The 14,643-nt window shown below is 49.9% G+C and overlaps 5 protein-coding genes across 5 annotated transcripts; 4 read left to right on the top strand and 1 right to left on the bottom strand.

The window, feature by feature from the left end:
• Positions 1-271: 271 nt before the first annotated feature.
• Positions 272-1,755, top strand: ABOM_001007 (sphingolipid long chain base-responsive protein PIL1; the record flags this gene model as incomplete). The annotated part of the gene is made up of 2 exons (XM_022528137.1): positions 272-673; positions 730-1,755. 2 exons carry the CDS (start codon positions 272-274, stop codon positions 1,753-1,755), a joined length of 1,428 nt encoding a protein of 475 aa, XP_022394123.1.
• A 437-nt stretch (positions 1,756-2,192) lies between these two features.
• Positions 2,193-3,518, top strand: pre2 (proteasome core particle subunit beta 5; the record flags this gene model as incomplete). Its single annotated transcript, XM_022528136.1, has 6 exons — positions 2,193-2,324; positions 2,480-2,587; positions 2,643-2,798; positions 2,889-2,937; positions 3,003-3,112; positions 3,183-3,518. 6 exons carry the CDS (start codon positions 2,193-2,195, stop codon positions 3,516-3,518), a joined length of 891 nt encoding a protein of 296 aa, XP_022394164.1.
• Positions 3,519-3,937: 419 nt separating this feature from the next.
• Positions 3,938-7,781, bottom strand: ABOM_001005 (DNA-directed RNA polymerase I core subunit RPA135; the record flags this gene model as incomplete). The annotated part of the gene is made up of 3 exons (XM_022528135.1): positions 3,938-4,707; positions 4,770-7,209; positions 7,281-7,781. The coding sequence occupies 3 exons, from the start codon at positions 7,779-7,781 to the stop codon at positions 3,938-3,940; spliced, it is 3,711 nt and encodes a 1,236-aa protein (XP_022394122.1).
• A 1,353-nt stretch (positions 7,782-9,134) lies between these two features.
• On the top strand, positions 9,135-10,093 carry ABOM_001004 (ADP-ribosylation factor-like protein; the record flags this gene model as incomplete). The annotated part of the gene is made up of 6 exons (XM_022528134.1): positions 9,135-9,184; positions 9,316-9,388; positions 9,466-9,485; positions 9,553-9,615; positions 9,676-9,747; positions 9,820-10,093. The coding sequence occupies 6 exons, from the start codon at positions 9,135-9,137 to the stop codon at positions 10,091-10,093; spliced, it is 552 nt and encodes a 183-aa protein (XP_022394121.1).
• A 2,447-nt stretch (positions 10,094-12,540) lies between these two features.
• ABOM_001003 (resistance to Congo red protein) lies at positions 12,541-13,130 on the top strand (the record flags this gene model as incomplete). The annotated part of the gene is made up of 3 exons (XM_022528133.1): positions 12,541-12,569; positions 12,643-12,759; positions 12,836-13,130. The coding sequence occupies 3 exons, from the start codon at positions 12,541-12,543 to the stop codon at positions 13,128-13,130; spliced, it is 441 nt and encodes a 146-aa protein (XP_022394126.1).
• Between the last annotated feature and the right edge of the window lie 1,513 nt (positions 13,131-14,643).

The following is a 14,643-nucleotide window of genomic DNA, read 5'->3' as shown; positions in this document are numbered from 1 at the left end:
GCAATTCTCTATTAGGATATTCTATCAGTAGCTCGGCAATCCCATTTCGCCACTTCTGAAAAAGTTGTCGCGACTGGGTGTCAATTACTTTGTGATTTTGTTTGGTGGCAGCCCAACCATGTACGAGGATCAATGGCAGAGCTTAGGTGCCAGGCTAATATGACCTAGGAATCGAAATCTGTCGGTCCGAAGGAGGAATTCGGTTCCTTCGCGGAGCCGTTTCAGTTTCGCGACGCTGCGCGGTACGCAGCAGCCCGAGCTGAGCAAGAGGATGAACCGCCTGATCAAGAATGAGAATGCGGCGATCAGTGCCTATGAGAAGGCCGGTCGTGAGCGTGTGTCCACCGCGAAAGAGCTCTCCGACTGGGGGGAGGCCACGGAGGACGAGGCGGTATCGGACATCACTGATAAACTGGGCGTGCTGCTCGCCGAAATGGGCGATCAAGAGGAGATTTTCGCATCATACTTGGAAGAGTATCGGACGGTCCTCAAGCACATTCGTGAAACGGAGAACTCGATTCAACCGACACGGAATCATCGAGCCAAGATTCAGGACGATATCGCGAGACTGAAGATTAAGGATCCCGAGAGTATCCGGCTGGAAACACTGGAACAGGAGCTTGTGAGAGCGGAAGCGCAGAGCTTGGTTGCTGAAGCTCAGTTGACCAACATGGTTCGTGTCAACTCTAGCTACCTAGAGTAATCGCGGCATATGCTAATTTTTCTCAGACCAGGGCCAAACTCAAGGAGGCTTTCGATATCCACTTGGCGGCTGTCATTGAGAGGGGTGAGAAGCAGATTTTGCTCGCCCGTCATGCCCGCCGTCTGCTGGGTATTCTCGATGACTCGCCTGTTATCCCAGGGGAGCCTCGGAAAGACTATGATCGTGGTGACGAGGCAAGTCAGCTCATTCAAGACGCGGAGAGAGGTCTCCGCTCCTGGGAGAGTACTACCGTGCCTATCCCGACCTCAGCTGGACACTTGCATGATAGCACGCTCCTTCCAGCCCCGGCGGCTCGCGTGGCTCGGGATAGTCAAGCACTCACCGTCGGCTCGTCTGAAGTAGATGGCCGTGAGATGACTGCTTCGACTAGGGATATTAATGGCTCGGCTTCAGATGTTCGTTACACTGAGGAATATATCCCCGAGACTCAAGGTATTCCCGAAACCGAAGGCCCCAACGAATATGTCCATGAGTATGGGTCTGGCACTCAAGAGGGTGTTCCACCTGTGACCGAAGCCCAGGAGTTCCAAGAGCCTGTAACAGCGCCTGTTGAGCCAACTAGGGATACGTATAGTCGTCTTAGTAATACTATCACTTACATCCCGGGAACTAAGCAGCGTGTTGATACCGCCGCTGGGGCTGAGGGTTACGGAGAGTCCAGTACGCAGGGAGCTAGGGGTATATATGGAGCCACTCCCGATATCACTGGATATACACCTAGAGCTCACGACACTATTCCAGGAACAAAGGAACACGTTGAGTCCGTCAGCGCAGCTAGAAGCTGGGACGAGTCCGTTACAGATGTGTCCGCGGGGGTCAATGGAGATGCTGTGAGCGGTCGAAGCATCGATGAATCCGTCACAGATCCGACTCAGCACTTTGACGAGCCCTCCACTGAGCTGACGGAAGGAACGGAGGCAACAAAAGTGACAGAGGCCACGGATGATGCCAACGGATCTATTCGGGAAAAGCTCCAGGAACAGCCCCAGGCAGCTTGGGGCATTCCTCAAACCGTCGCTGTCCCGTATTAAACTGGTCAACCGTCGTGTCTTACCTTGGTTTCTTCCCCGTGTTAATTTGGGAGTATTATTATGTATATTAGTATGCGAGTATGAACATTGATTGCAGATTCTCCAAGCAAGAAACCCCCACCGAAGGACGATCTCTTTACTTGCGACTGAGTGGGGAGATTCTAGGAGAGATAAATATATGAGTACTAGTAGTACTCCGTACCAAGTATGAAGATGCATGGGACTGACCAGGCGATAAGGCCTGAAGTAAGCGATATGGCCACGTGACCCAGGCGGCAGGCGTGACGCGGACGGAGCTACAGCATCATCTGGGAAGCTCTCTTCCCGCCCAGAAGCTCGACCTCCTCCATCCCACCTCCTCGCCATCTGCGCTTGTATATCAACTACACCTTGTTGTTCCCCCTTCCCTCCGATACCGATTTAGATCGCCGCCCATCATGGACAAGTTGGTCGCCCAATATAGCCGCCCGGCCCATCAGAATGAGTTCTACTCCGAACAAGAACAGCATGACCTCACAGAGAGCCTTCCTCCCCTCTCTCTGAAATTCAACCTTCCTGCAGTTGACAACGTGAGCACAGCCCAATGAATCTGGTGCGTGGCGTCGGCACGCGGAAGAGCGCGATAGCGATGCTACCGCTTGCCTACCCAACGCCGGAAGACCAAACAGATCATATAATATGCCGAATAAGCGGAGACACTAGCTAACCCGACTCCTTCGTCTAGTCAAGATCTTGGCTCCGTGCTATGACTGATGACCACTCGAACCCAAGCTGCCCCATCAAACTTGCTCACGGAACGACAACACTGGCCTTCCGATTCCAGGGCGGAATTGTACGCCGTCCGATTAGCTGGTCCCCTTCGTTCTCCGCTGACAAACGGTACATAGATTGTTGCGACAGACTCTCGAGCCACCGCTGGAAATTGGATTGCCAGTCAGACAGTGAAGAAGGTTATTCCCGTCTCGCGGTTGAGTCGTGGTGAGGATAAGGCGAACAATGCCCCGACTCCCGGTCTTCTAGGTACTATGGCGGGTGGTGCTGCGGTATGTACCCTATTATATCTGGGAATTAATATAGCGCCCTGTGGATATTTTTGATGCCCTCTAGGCCATTGTGCTAATGCCTGGATGTAGGATTGCCAATACTGGTTGAGATATTTGAGTCAGCAATGCACACTTCATGGTAAGCTTAGTTCATCATCTTATACCCCATATTGTTAGAATGTGTCTGATGCTAACCATTGGTAGAAATCCGCCACAAGCGCCGTATCACTGTTGCAGCCGCGTCCAAGATTCTCGCCAACCTGACATACGCCTACAAGGGATACGGTCTGAGCATGGGAACAATGCTAGCAGGAGTATGTGGCCCGTTCCATCATATTATAACCCCAAGAACGATCGAAGCTAATGCATTTCCACTGTGATTAGATGACCCCTCAAGAAGGTCCAGCTCTCTATTACATCGACTCAGACGGCACCCGACTCCCGGGCAACCTGTTCTGTGTTGGATCCGGTCAGACATTCGCCTACGGTGTGCTGGATGCCAATTACCGCTACGACTTGACTGAGGAGGAGGCCCTTGAGCTCGGCCGGAGAAGTATCCTGGCTGCTATGCACCGTGACGCCTACTCTGGTGGTTTCATCAACCTGTACCACGTCAAGGAAGAGGGATGGGTGCACCACGGCTTTGACGACATGAACCCGATCTTCTGGAAGACGAAGTTGGAGAAGGGCGAATTCTCGAATGTCACGTCGGAGTTGTAATGTGCAGTGTCTTGGATGGTTTCTCATGGTAGACATGATATATCAATTTTCTTTTCTTAGGCATACAAGAAACTTCCTTCTATGAGTCTGTGCCTGTTTGGCAAGCAGTAATGGGGTATCCAAGTCTCATTGCTATCAATTCAAAGAGAGCGTGGTACATCCTACTAAAAAAGAGAGATCAGTATGAAGTTGAAAAGAACTATACTATAATGCTATGATATACTAAACAAAACTCTCATCCCAGATAGATAAGTACACATCCAAGAACCAAAATATTGCTAAATACTCCCCATCTATACAAGCTTTTATTCCCGAGCCAACGTAAAATCTTGTCAGGTGCTTTCATGTCATTTTTTGCTTTCTTACTTTGCTCTTGAGATGCAAGATATAATAGACATCTCTCACGTTGAGCGGGGCGATTAGTTATCCACCTTGAACTTCATCCTGATACCCATGGCAGCAAGCTCAACATCCAGGTACCGAAGCACACCCGGAACAGCAACGACAGTGACGTTGTCACCGCCAACGTAACGACGGCCATCACCGTCTTCCCAGGTGATCGCACGGGAGTCCTCGAAGACAGCTTCGCGGGCGCAGCGTCTGCAGCGCACGATGCCGGAGGAGCCGCTGGCCTGCGTAAGCTGGCTAGAGGCAGCCTTCGCGGCGGCAGCGGCGCCCTGGTTGCGGGCTTTTCCGGAACCGCCGGCGAGAGCGACCTGTGTCGAGAGGAAGGAGCCACAGTCGCGGCAGAGCCAGGCACGCTGGGTATCAGAGCAGTTCATGAGACGGTCTTGGAGGATGAAGGCGGCACCGTGGGCAATGAGGGAGTCACGTTCCATCTCACCGACACGGATACCACCTCCCTTGGCACGACCCTTGACGGGTTGGCCGGTCAGGGAGTTCACAGGACCGGTGGTACGGACTTGGAATTTGTCGTTAACCATGTGACGGAGACGCTGGTAGTGGACGACACCGATGAAGATATCGGCGGCGAATTCTTTGCCAGTGATACCACTGTAGAGTGGTTCGTTGCCGTAGTAGTTGTAGCCTGCCTTGCGGAGTTGGTGGCCGAAGTAATCGGCAGCGGTGTTCTCCTCGGAGAATTGGAAGGGCGTCGAGTCCTGGGGGTGGCCGTGAAGAGCACCAGCTTTGCCCGCCATGGATTCGATCATCTGGGCGATTGTCATACCTTTTGTCCATCGGTCAGTCAAGGAAGATTTTAGGTGATATAATCAAAAGATAAAGACTTACGAGATGGGAAAGCGTGAGGGTTAATAATAAGGTCAGGTTGGATGCCACTCTCAGAGAAGGGCATGTCAACTGCGGGCCAGAGTTGGGAGCAGACACCTTTCTGTCCGTGACGAGAGGAGAACTTGTCACCAATAATGGGCTTTCTCGGGATACGGTACTTGACGCTGAGGGATTGGCACGGTTCGATACCGGTCTCGGCACCCATGATACGGATGCTGTCGATATATCCTTCTTCGGCGTCCTTGTACTTAACGAAATGGGTGATGCCATCGACATTCACATAGGAGTCTGATGCTGCATCATAACGCACGTTGTGGTATGCAGCGACGAGACTGCCCTCTTTAACCCTAGCGCCAATGTGAGGAAGACCGTCTTCATCGATGGTGTTACGCCACTCGGCCCTAATTTCACCTCCTGGAGCAAAGCCGAACAACTTGGTAATTTCACGTCTGGATTTGTTCCTTCGCGACTCCTTTTCATCGAGGGCGTGGACCTTTGTCTTGTAGATTGTACCGTGACCGAATCCACGTTCGTGTGAAGATTTGTTGATAATCATAGCGTCGTCCATGTCATAACCCGTATACGAGATAATAGCAACAACCGCGTTCGTACCGTTCGGGAAGTTATCCAACCCATAAGCATTGTAAAGAGGGGGGCGCACAATCGGTGTCTGTCCGGTTTGCAGTCGGTAAAGCTTGTTGTCTGTACGATAATCGATGGCTGTTCCGGGCGTTCCCATTGTCTGCTTGCTCATCTGACACTGATACATGTTACGAGGCGACTGGTTGTAATCGGAGAAAGGAGTCATGTTAGCCACAATAGAGAGGATGTTTGTCGGTGTAAACTCGATGTGCGTCGAAACACCCGCGACAAGGTCCGATGGTAAACAGGCGATTTCCATGAAGGGCTGCTCGAATGGTCCCACGTAATCAAGCTTGTCCAGGGGCAAGTACTTAACCTCTCTGTACATCCTAGCTGCTTGCGAGAACATGTAAATACCGGGATACTGACCACCGTTAGAGTTAGGGACATATCCGATCTCCAGCTCTCGAGGAACATTGTGGCTGCCCTCAACCTTCCAGTGTCTCAGGGTATCAGCGACCATGCGAGCCTGCTTCGGTGAGCAGAAACCGACAATTCTGCCATCCAACTGAACCGTTACGCTCTCCTCCAATGAGACAGAAGACTCCGAACGCACACCGAGCTGGACCAAGAGTCTTGGGAGGTGAGAAACATCGATATCACTGGTGGAAATCAAACACTTGTGTGCAAGATGGTTAAGTAGACCACAAGGCGATCCATCAGGTGTGTGAACAGGGCACAGGAAACCCCAACTTTCAGGAAGCAGCTTACGAACAGTGGTAGTTTTCAATTGTGCGAAGAAACTACCTCTGTGAATCATTCGGAAATGACTGATGAACCGGTAGAAGTTAATTTTCTCAGCCATGACAGTGTAACCGGATGTCTGCTGCAAATCGAGACCCGTAGGACTGACGAGGTTACCAGTCGATAGGAAGTACTCCAGCGCACCACCAATGTTCTCATTTGACCGCTTCACGACCTTGCTCAAGAAGTCTCTCTCGAACGAAGGATCTGTGAACTTCGCGCCGTGGTTGCGCATGCTCCAATCTCTCAGGATAGGGCCAAAAGATCTGACCCACTCCTCCAGCCTCTCCTTCAGGATCATACCGTAGAGAAAACCACCAAGCAGGATTTCTTGGTTAGAGACGGCATCAGGGTTGTCAGGAGCACAGTCGCCAGCGACAAGAGCGTAAAGTTTCCGGATCATGAACATGATCAACTTGAACTTGTCGTAGTCCTGAGTCTCGCTAACGTTCTGATTACCAAGGTGTGGCAATACAACCTTACGAAGAAACTCAGTGCCAGCGTCCTCATTGGACATGTCCGTTGGAACACCGAGGACGGGCTTGAACTTCTCTCCCAGGTAAGCCCGGCAGGCTGAGCGACTATGCAGGTTGTATCCTTTGTATGTCCGCAGCAAAAGTTCCACACGATCCGTGACGAATGTATTGTTAATTCCCTCAGAAGAGGCACTGCCAACCAGTCCTTCGAAGATTTCGCGATCATTTGTCTCCACCAGCGCCTTAAGAATCATCATCACCGGGACGAGATACTCATTCTTGCGCCATGAAAAACGGAAAGTAACATTACCATCACTCAGATAATGTAGGACATTAGTCTGGGACGTCTGATCAGGACGAACGGATCGGATCTGAACACCATATTTGGTATATGTGTGGCCACGCTTAACGAAGGAGCCACGAATAATGGCCATGGGGAAATTCCTCTTTCCGACAATCAACATTCGGATCAACTTCTCGTTTCCGTTTACGATGAAATAACCGCCCAGCTCCTCAGACTCTTCCTTGTGCTCAACAAGTTCCGCGGGAGTTGCCTTCTCCAGATGGCATCGATTGGTCTATGCCACACTCACGTTAGTCAGACCAGAAATAAGAGAACCTCCAATATAGGCCCACTACAGCTACTCACCCTCAGCATGATAGGAACCTGGCCCAATTCTCTGACAGCCTCCATCCAATCTCCATTGTTCACTCGATATTCAATCCTTGCGCGCAGCTTGCCACGGTATGTCGCATGTCTCTCTCTACATTCGGATGGGTAGATATTGCGGTTACGAGTGGTGAACTTGTTCGTCGGGGGGATGGCAGGCTTCTCGAGGAAGACTTCTTTGATGCGAACATGGAGCTTGTTCCGCTTCGGTGCCTTTCGGCCCTCTGCCTGTCTAGTCTTCTTCTGCTCGGGAGTTTCTGCTTCGCCATCGAGGAATGTCTTGGTGCCAATATCTTTCAATCCCGCCTCCAAAACTTTGCTGTCCTCGAAAAGCGCATTGAAAGAATCAACGTGCGGCTTGATAGAGGCTGCTAGTGCAGGATAAGCTGTACGATCCTTGGGGGGGTTCTTGAATAGCTGCTCCCGTCTGAGTACATCATAATTGACAGACCAATTGGTGTCTGTCTTAGCAGGAGCCATGGTGAATTTGGAATGACTTTGATCGAGGAAAACGTTTTTCTTCCCGGAGGATCGGAGGTGAAAAAAAAAGTTTCAACTGTACACTTCAGTCTATACAAGCCGAGGCTCCAGTCGATGTGATTCGGTGTGACTGGTTTGCCTCAAGAGCTCATCCCCTCCTGCCGCAGATATCAAAGGCGAGGGAAGAAGAGTGACCAAGAGGGAATGAGACTCGCAATTGGAGTACGAGCGCTGGTCTGAATGAAGCCTTCCTGTCGCTGCGACGGGGAAATTTTTCGAGGTGGAACCGGCGGACAGATATCATCACGTGCTGATAGATCGTGGTGAAGATGAGCAGTGCCGCTTCTGCCTGAGGCCGCAGGCAGTAGCACGTTATGCAAGGCTTGCATCACGGGACCCATGTGCGGGACGGGACGCCGCCTTAGGCAACAAGGCAAACAAGCTGATAGATGCGTTGAACGTTTTGGTGAAGTAGTTCATTGCTTTCTTGCTCCCCTTTCGGGCTCCAGATAAGACAGTGCATTCACTTTTCGAATAGGAATTACAAATCGAAACAGGATCTGTCTTCACTGATTGGGTCACTATTACTATTTTTTTTTCCCAGAGCAATTTCAAGATCATTCTCCGTGCGACAGAACCACTGGCTTTCGAACTAACTCCTGTAGGGACTTTGACCTCGTCCAGACTGACGGAAATGAGTGACAGGGGCCACTAAGCGCTCCCCTCCAAAGCGGCGCAGAACGAGCGGTCATGCGTGCACATAGATCGGAGCACTTCAGTTTCACCGCAAAGCAGTGAGCAAAAAGCAGAAATATCATTCCCTATTGCCTTCATCAGAAGGAAGCGCGCCTGAAACTGCAAAAGATAGCCGCTCTCTCCGCAACGTTTTTGGTCTGGGGAGTCTCTCTGCCGCCGCCCCCTTCAATCAAGTTCAGCTCGACTTGATTCGGTGTCGTTCCTCTTCCAGACCTCACGTCGCTTTTCCGCCGTCTTGTTCCCTGCGTCCCCCAAAGTCCCATTCTCACTACCACTAGGCTTACTTATTCTTCCTCACGTCTTATTTGATTACATTCATTGTCTCGTGGTCCGCCGGTGTCGCGGGATTCGAGTCCTTTCAGCAAACCCACCATCCCCACTCTTAACCTTACAAAACTCTTATCCTAGGTCTCAATATCTTCACCCACCATCGCCACTTCGCGGCAGAACAATCGACCATTCTGTTGGTTTTCTCTTTCTCTCGACCGTTCTTGGCCATCCTGTCCCTTCTTCTCCCTTCATTCCTATCTGGTTGATTTCTCTTGTACGAACAGTGAGGTCTCTTTGTTTTTTCATTTTCTTTTCTTAATCGCAAACATGGCGGGTATCTTTCGGACGATTTATGACTGGCTCCTGAGGATGTTTTGGTAAGTGGGCCGCTGTTCCAATAAATCATCGCTTTTTGCGGTTCTCCCGGAAATAGTTCCCCGGCCCGTCCCCGCAAAAACAAAAAAGGTTCGGCTTGCTAAGAGCGGTACTTTGTATTTCGAAATTGCAGGGCGACGGAGATGGATGTCACCATGATCGGGCTGCAGAATGCAGGGAAATCGTCGCTTTTGCGTGTGCTTGCGGTATGCCTCCGTTCATCTGGACCGACCGATCTAGTCTTTCGACCACCATCGCTAACGTGACCTAACGAACCCTGTAGGGAGGCGAGTTTACTGTAGAGTAAGTCAGAGAGTAGGCATAGCCTAGCCGTAAGGGTTGTCATTTCTCTTGCTAAACCTCCCCACAGTTCCATCCCCACCATTGGCTTCAACACGAAACGGGTTCAGAAAGGCCATGTGACCTTGAAATGGTCAGTGTACCAGCGCTTGTCCGCTATGGTCCCTGTATCGTGGTGCTAACGCTCATCTAGCTGGGATCTGGGAGGCCAACCGCGGTTCCGACCAATGTGGGAGCGATATTGCCGCGGTGTAAATGCGATAGTGTAAGTCCACCTCTTTTGTCCTCTCTGGAACAGGACCCACTGCCGTGGTCACTATTCTGACATTCAGGCCAGGTACATCGTTGATGCAGCGGACCGCGCTGCACTTCCGGTCGCCACCGATGAGCTGCACGAGTTGATGAACAAACCCACTCTTGAAGGTATTCCGCTGTTGGTTCTTGGGAACAAGTCCGACCTCCCGAATAAGCTATCCGTTGATGAACTGATTGACGCGATGGATCTGAAATCCATTACCCATCGCGAAGTGAGCTGCTATGGAATCAGTGCCAAAGAAGAGACTAACCTTGATGCGGTTCTGCACTGGTTAATCGCCAAAGCCAGTCGATGAATGTCGTGGGAAATAGTACCTGCTTCATCCTTCTTTTCCAGGCCGCAGGCCTAAACTTTTGTAGACTCTTTCAGCTTCTTGGATTGCAGCCTCCGATGTAATGATGTTGACGATGTGAACCAGGCACATTAAACTTTAGCGTCATTGATGTTGATTTCTTTCTTTCTTTCTTTCTTTCTTTCTTTGTCTTGTTTGCTTTGTGTTGCCTCTGGGCTTCAGCCCGTGCACTCATTCAGCTTCTCCTTCACTGTTTGTTAATTTCATTCGTTGCATGATGACCCATGTTTCTATGTAATTTTTAGTGGGTTTATATTATGACGGCATTGGTGCCCGATCTCCTAGTGATTGGCTTTGGAATTATATGACGTCTGAGATGGGAGACACGTGAGTTGGAAAGGAGAACCACTATGAGCATTGGTCCGGGGCTAGTCCGAGAGATATATACTAGTAACGTTGTAAACCCTCGGGCAAATCCACATTTCGAGTTGAATTACATAGCCAAAGGACAGGGCCAAGTAGCTTTGAAAGAGGGAGCGAGGGGGGCAACAGAGATACTGGCGCCTGTCTTATTTATGAGGATTGTGTTGGAGCAGAGCACACAGACCAACTGATGCGTTGGCATTGCAGATGCGAAGACGGGAACTAATCAAGCCCTCATGCGAACCAGCAAATCCAACCCCGCCAACAACACCTGCCAAAGTTCAAAGGCTTCTAGGATCCTATTCATAGATTCCCCAGTCATGAGCAAATCACGGTCTGCTTCATATCCCTGTCGATCGGCTAAGGTTGCTTTGGTGGCCTGGTGATCGAGTTAGTCATTTACTACGATGGAGTGACCTCGACCAAGGACAGGTTACATGTCCATTCCATTTTTCGGTTTTACCTTATTTGTTACGTACTTTTCTTGTATCATCTGCAGCACCTTGCGATCAATCCATGGAGATTTTATGTTGGTTCCAACGAGCAATCCACTTTTTCTCATAGTTAGTTCTAGTACTCCTATTACTAAGGATGAGCAAAGAACCTGAGTTGGACCTAGTGGTACACAGAAATGCTTGAGTTGCGAATCGCCCTCTTAATATATCTTGGCGGGCGCTCTTGATCCTTCAGCGAATCACCATCATGTTGCAATCCTACATAGGCTAGAATATAAAATCGGCCTTGGTTTCCAGTCCATTTTCTATCCTTCCGATGATATCGAAATACTTGGTTGATATACATGTCACATGTTTTCCACCCGGAGTATTGGATACCTACATATACCGGTGTGACACTATGAGTTGTCGAAAATCATAAGACATAACCAGGTGTGGCCGACAATTCGAAAGCCCTTCACTGGGATTATCAATCCCCTTCTCGAGCTAGTAGGTGGTTGCCAGCAACTCAGTGGATCACGGGTATTTCACTGTCGATATCGGACAGTCTGACGGATAAGCATTGCACCTTTCACCGGGACCACACCGATGTCGAACCTGCGCGATACTGACCAATAAGTTAGAGATGTCATGCTCACCATGCATTCAAAAATTCTAGAAATAGCTGGAGTCCACGACTAGTAGTACCAAAGGCTGTGCACAGTTGCTCACGAGACTCGAGTATGCTGAAAGTTGTGCAGGAACAAAAACTGAAACTACTAGTAATCACTCATCCGAGTAACCGGGGGCAAAGCCAGACAGCAAATCACGAACTATTGAACTTCGTAAGTTTCGCGCGGGAGGAAACAATCAAGTCAGGTGCTTGGTGGCTTAGACCATGATTATACATCCAGAACCGAGGCGAGCTATAATATCGGCCGTCCTCGCTTGCCACTCGGAATAGCCCCTAGTGATGCGGTGAAGTATTCGAGGGAATTGAGAGGGGGAGATATCGAATGTGTGCAATAACCATCAAATGCCCTCGTTACGAGGAATTTTGAACATTACTCGACCAGGTGTTGAAGACTCCCCTTTCTTCGTATAGTTAACTAGGTAGTAGTTTACTAATATCATTATTATTATTATCTAATTTGCCCCCCTGTTGTTTGATTCCCAGCCCTATTGCGCATCCTTACCAAATCCTACGGTTACCCACCGGAAAAGTAACCCAAGAAATAAACAGACCGGTCGGCGTAGGGCCGCCAAGCACCAGCCACACTCCGCGTAAGGTCCAAGTCCATTCATTGTCTCCATAATTTACCCGCGCCATTCCTGCTGCGGTTTCGTTGCTGCCTTCAGACGTACAAGAACTTCACTTTCTTTCCTCCCCTTACATTGGTCCTGGTTTAATTCTTTCGCTCGGATCGAAAGAGCTCCTTCGAATTTTGTATTCACCATCCAAGAAGATCGCTAAGCTCGTTATTGCCCTTTTCACTCTGCTGATTCCTCAGCACTAGGAGCTCTCTCCTCTCTGTGATCGACGTCATTCTCCGCCCTACAGTCGGCCTCGGATAAAGAGGCCTTTCAGCCACGATGGGTGTCATCTACGCCCGCCGAGAGTGGTGAGTTATCGCCCAATATCCATAACGGTAATGGAGTCAATGGAATGAAATGAGGCTAACGGTGTCTTTGTAGTGGATATAATTCCTGGGGCGAATGGGTCTGCAGGCCGAGTAGCTGGTATGATTGGGGTCGTTGGGTAGCGTTTGCCGTCATTGTTGGTTGTGCTTTCATCATATTCTTTCTTTTTGCGTATGTTCCTCCACCCCCCAGCCCTTGGCAGAGGACCTCAATTCGAGCCAGTTGCATGAAGCTAACGGCCTGTTAGATGCCATAACGCTCGCCGCCGTCGCACTCGCGGCCTTCAACCTCATCCGGGTACGGCATGGCTTGCTGGCCCGCCTCCCTACGGACAACAACATCAACATCCTTACTATGCAGACCCTCATTATCAGCAACAGCCACCGCCTCAGTATACACCCCAACCGCAAGCCTACGGCTACTTTGGAGGACAGCAAACGGGCATCGAGTTGCAGTCACCGCCGCATGCGTATCACAACGGAGCCGAGCGGGCCTACCAGCCACCACCGGGCCCTCCCCCACCGAATGCCAGCAAAGTATAAACGTTTCTCGAGACCGGTAGTCGTTGAACGAGATCTTAATCCAAAACTTGAAATGATCGCATGATTCGGATTCTGTTATCACTGGCGTTGGTGTCATCTTTTTGAATCTCCTGTACCCCTGCTTCTTTGTCAATACCCAGCAAGGAGGATGCAGCCGAGAGCATGTTTGATGGGTCTATGAGCTCCTTTGTATTTGTTATCATACCTCGATATCTCCTTTTTTTTTATTATTATTACTATAATGATCATCCGAGCAATTACGATTCCAATTACTCCAAAGTTTAGGGCTTGCAATACGAGGTGCAGGCATGTTCTTTGCGAATCTGGCTCGTTTTCGAACTTCCACAGCTTTCTGAAAAGCCAGCGAGGCGTCGGCGGTGTACATTACTATGGCTCTCCGTAGACATGCAGAGAATAATTGTTTCGCTACTCCTACTATTTACCTGTGCTGGGAAGGGGAACTCTTGATAGTGTGCGCAACTCGTAATTTGCACTGACCGAGCAGACACTAAAAGAGGAACTACTAGTAATTTCCTGCAGAACGATTGGCCCGTGAAGGAGGGCGGAATTCTTTGGCTTTTTTTTTTTTTTGGCCTGGGGCCGAATTCGCTCACGGTGCATGAGAAAAGTATGGGGCACCCAAACATTTCTCCAATAAAGTAATTTAACCTCAACGACATTTAACGACTGATCGCATTGACCCACGGCGGTCTGCTCTATCCCGTATAGGTTTCCAGATAAAGGTCCGGAATGCCGTGCTCGGTAACTCATTCGTATAGATGCGTACCATCCAGACGATCCAAGTGGACACTGCGACTGCCAATAATTGTGGGATGAGAAGTAGTTTCAGATTACAATGTGAGGAGTACCGGTACGAGTCAGTGTAATACTTCGCGTACCTGAACACCACCGAGATTACTCTTTAATGGATCGGCTCCCCACCGAACCTCTTCTCCATCCCAGGCAATTGTGATGAGCGTTTTGGTTCTCTTCCATGCGCTGATCCCTGTGGGAAAAAAAAAATCATTCTTCTTTCTGTCTCCCCTTGTTCACCTTTTTCTTCCCCCTCCCTTCCCTTCCTTCCACCCGCCCTTTCAACCCTGTTCTCGCGGCCGACTGAACTTCGTCTTTCCTTCTCCGCCCGTGTATCTTTCCGAAATACTGTCACCTCTCTCTCTCTCTCTCTCTCTCTCTCTCTCTCGCACACACACACACACACACACTCCCTCTCCCTTCTGTTGTTTGTGGCGACCCCCTGGAGGCGGTGCATTGATATCACCGCTGAATTACCAGGCACTTTCTTTAAAATATTGATCCTTCCAATCATTCCTTTTTTGGTTGTATTGTGACGTTCTCTGCTCCTAAGACAATTAGTATCGCGTATCTCGAATTCCGGGTTACCAAGATTAAAATCTGCATTCTTTCAACACTTCACCGACGTCGCAAACCGGTCCACTCATTTACTCTTGATCGCTGATGCAAGTGGGAATCGTATCCAACGAAAGAAACCAAA

This window comes from Aspergillus bombycis, assembly GCF_001792695.1.
Source record: "Aspergillus bombycis strain NRRL26010 chromosome Unknown contig00003, whole genome shotgun sequence".
Classification (NCBI taxonomy): domain Eukaryota; kingdom Fungi; phylum Ascomycota; class Eurotiomycetes; order Eurotiales; family Aspergillaceae; genus Aspergillus; species Aspergillus bombycis.
The sequence above is the reverse complement of the archived record's forward strand: the minus strand, read 5'-3'. Positions and strand labels throughout refer to the sequence as shown.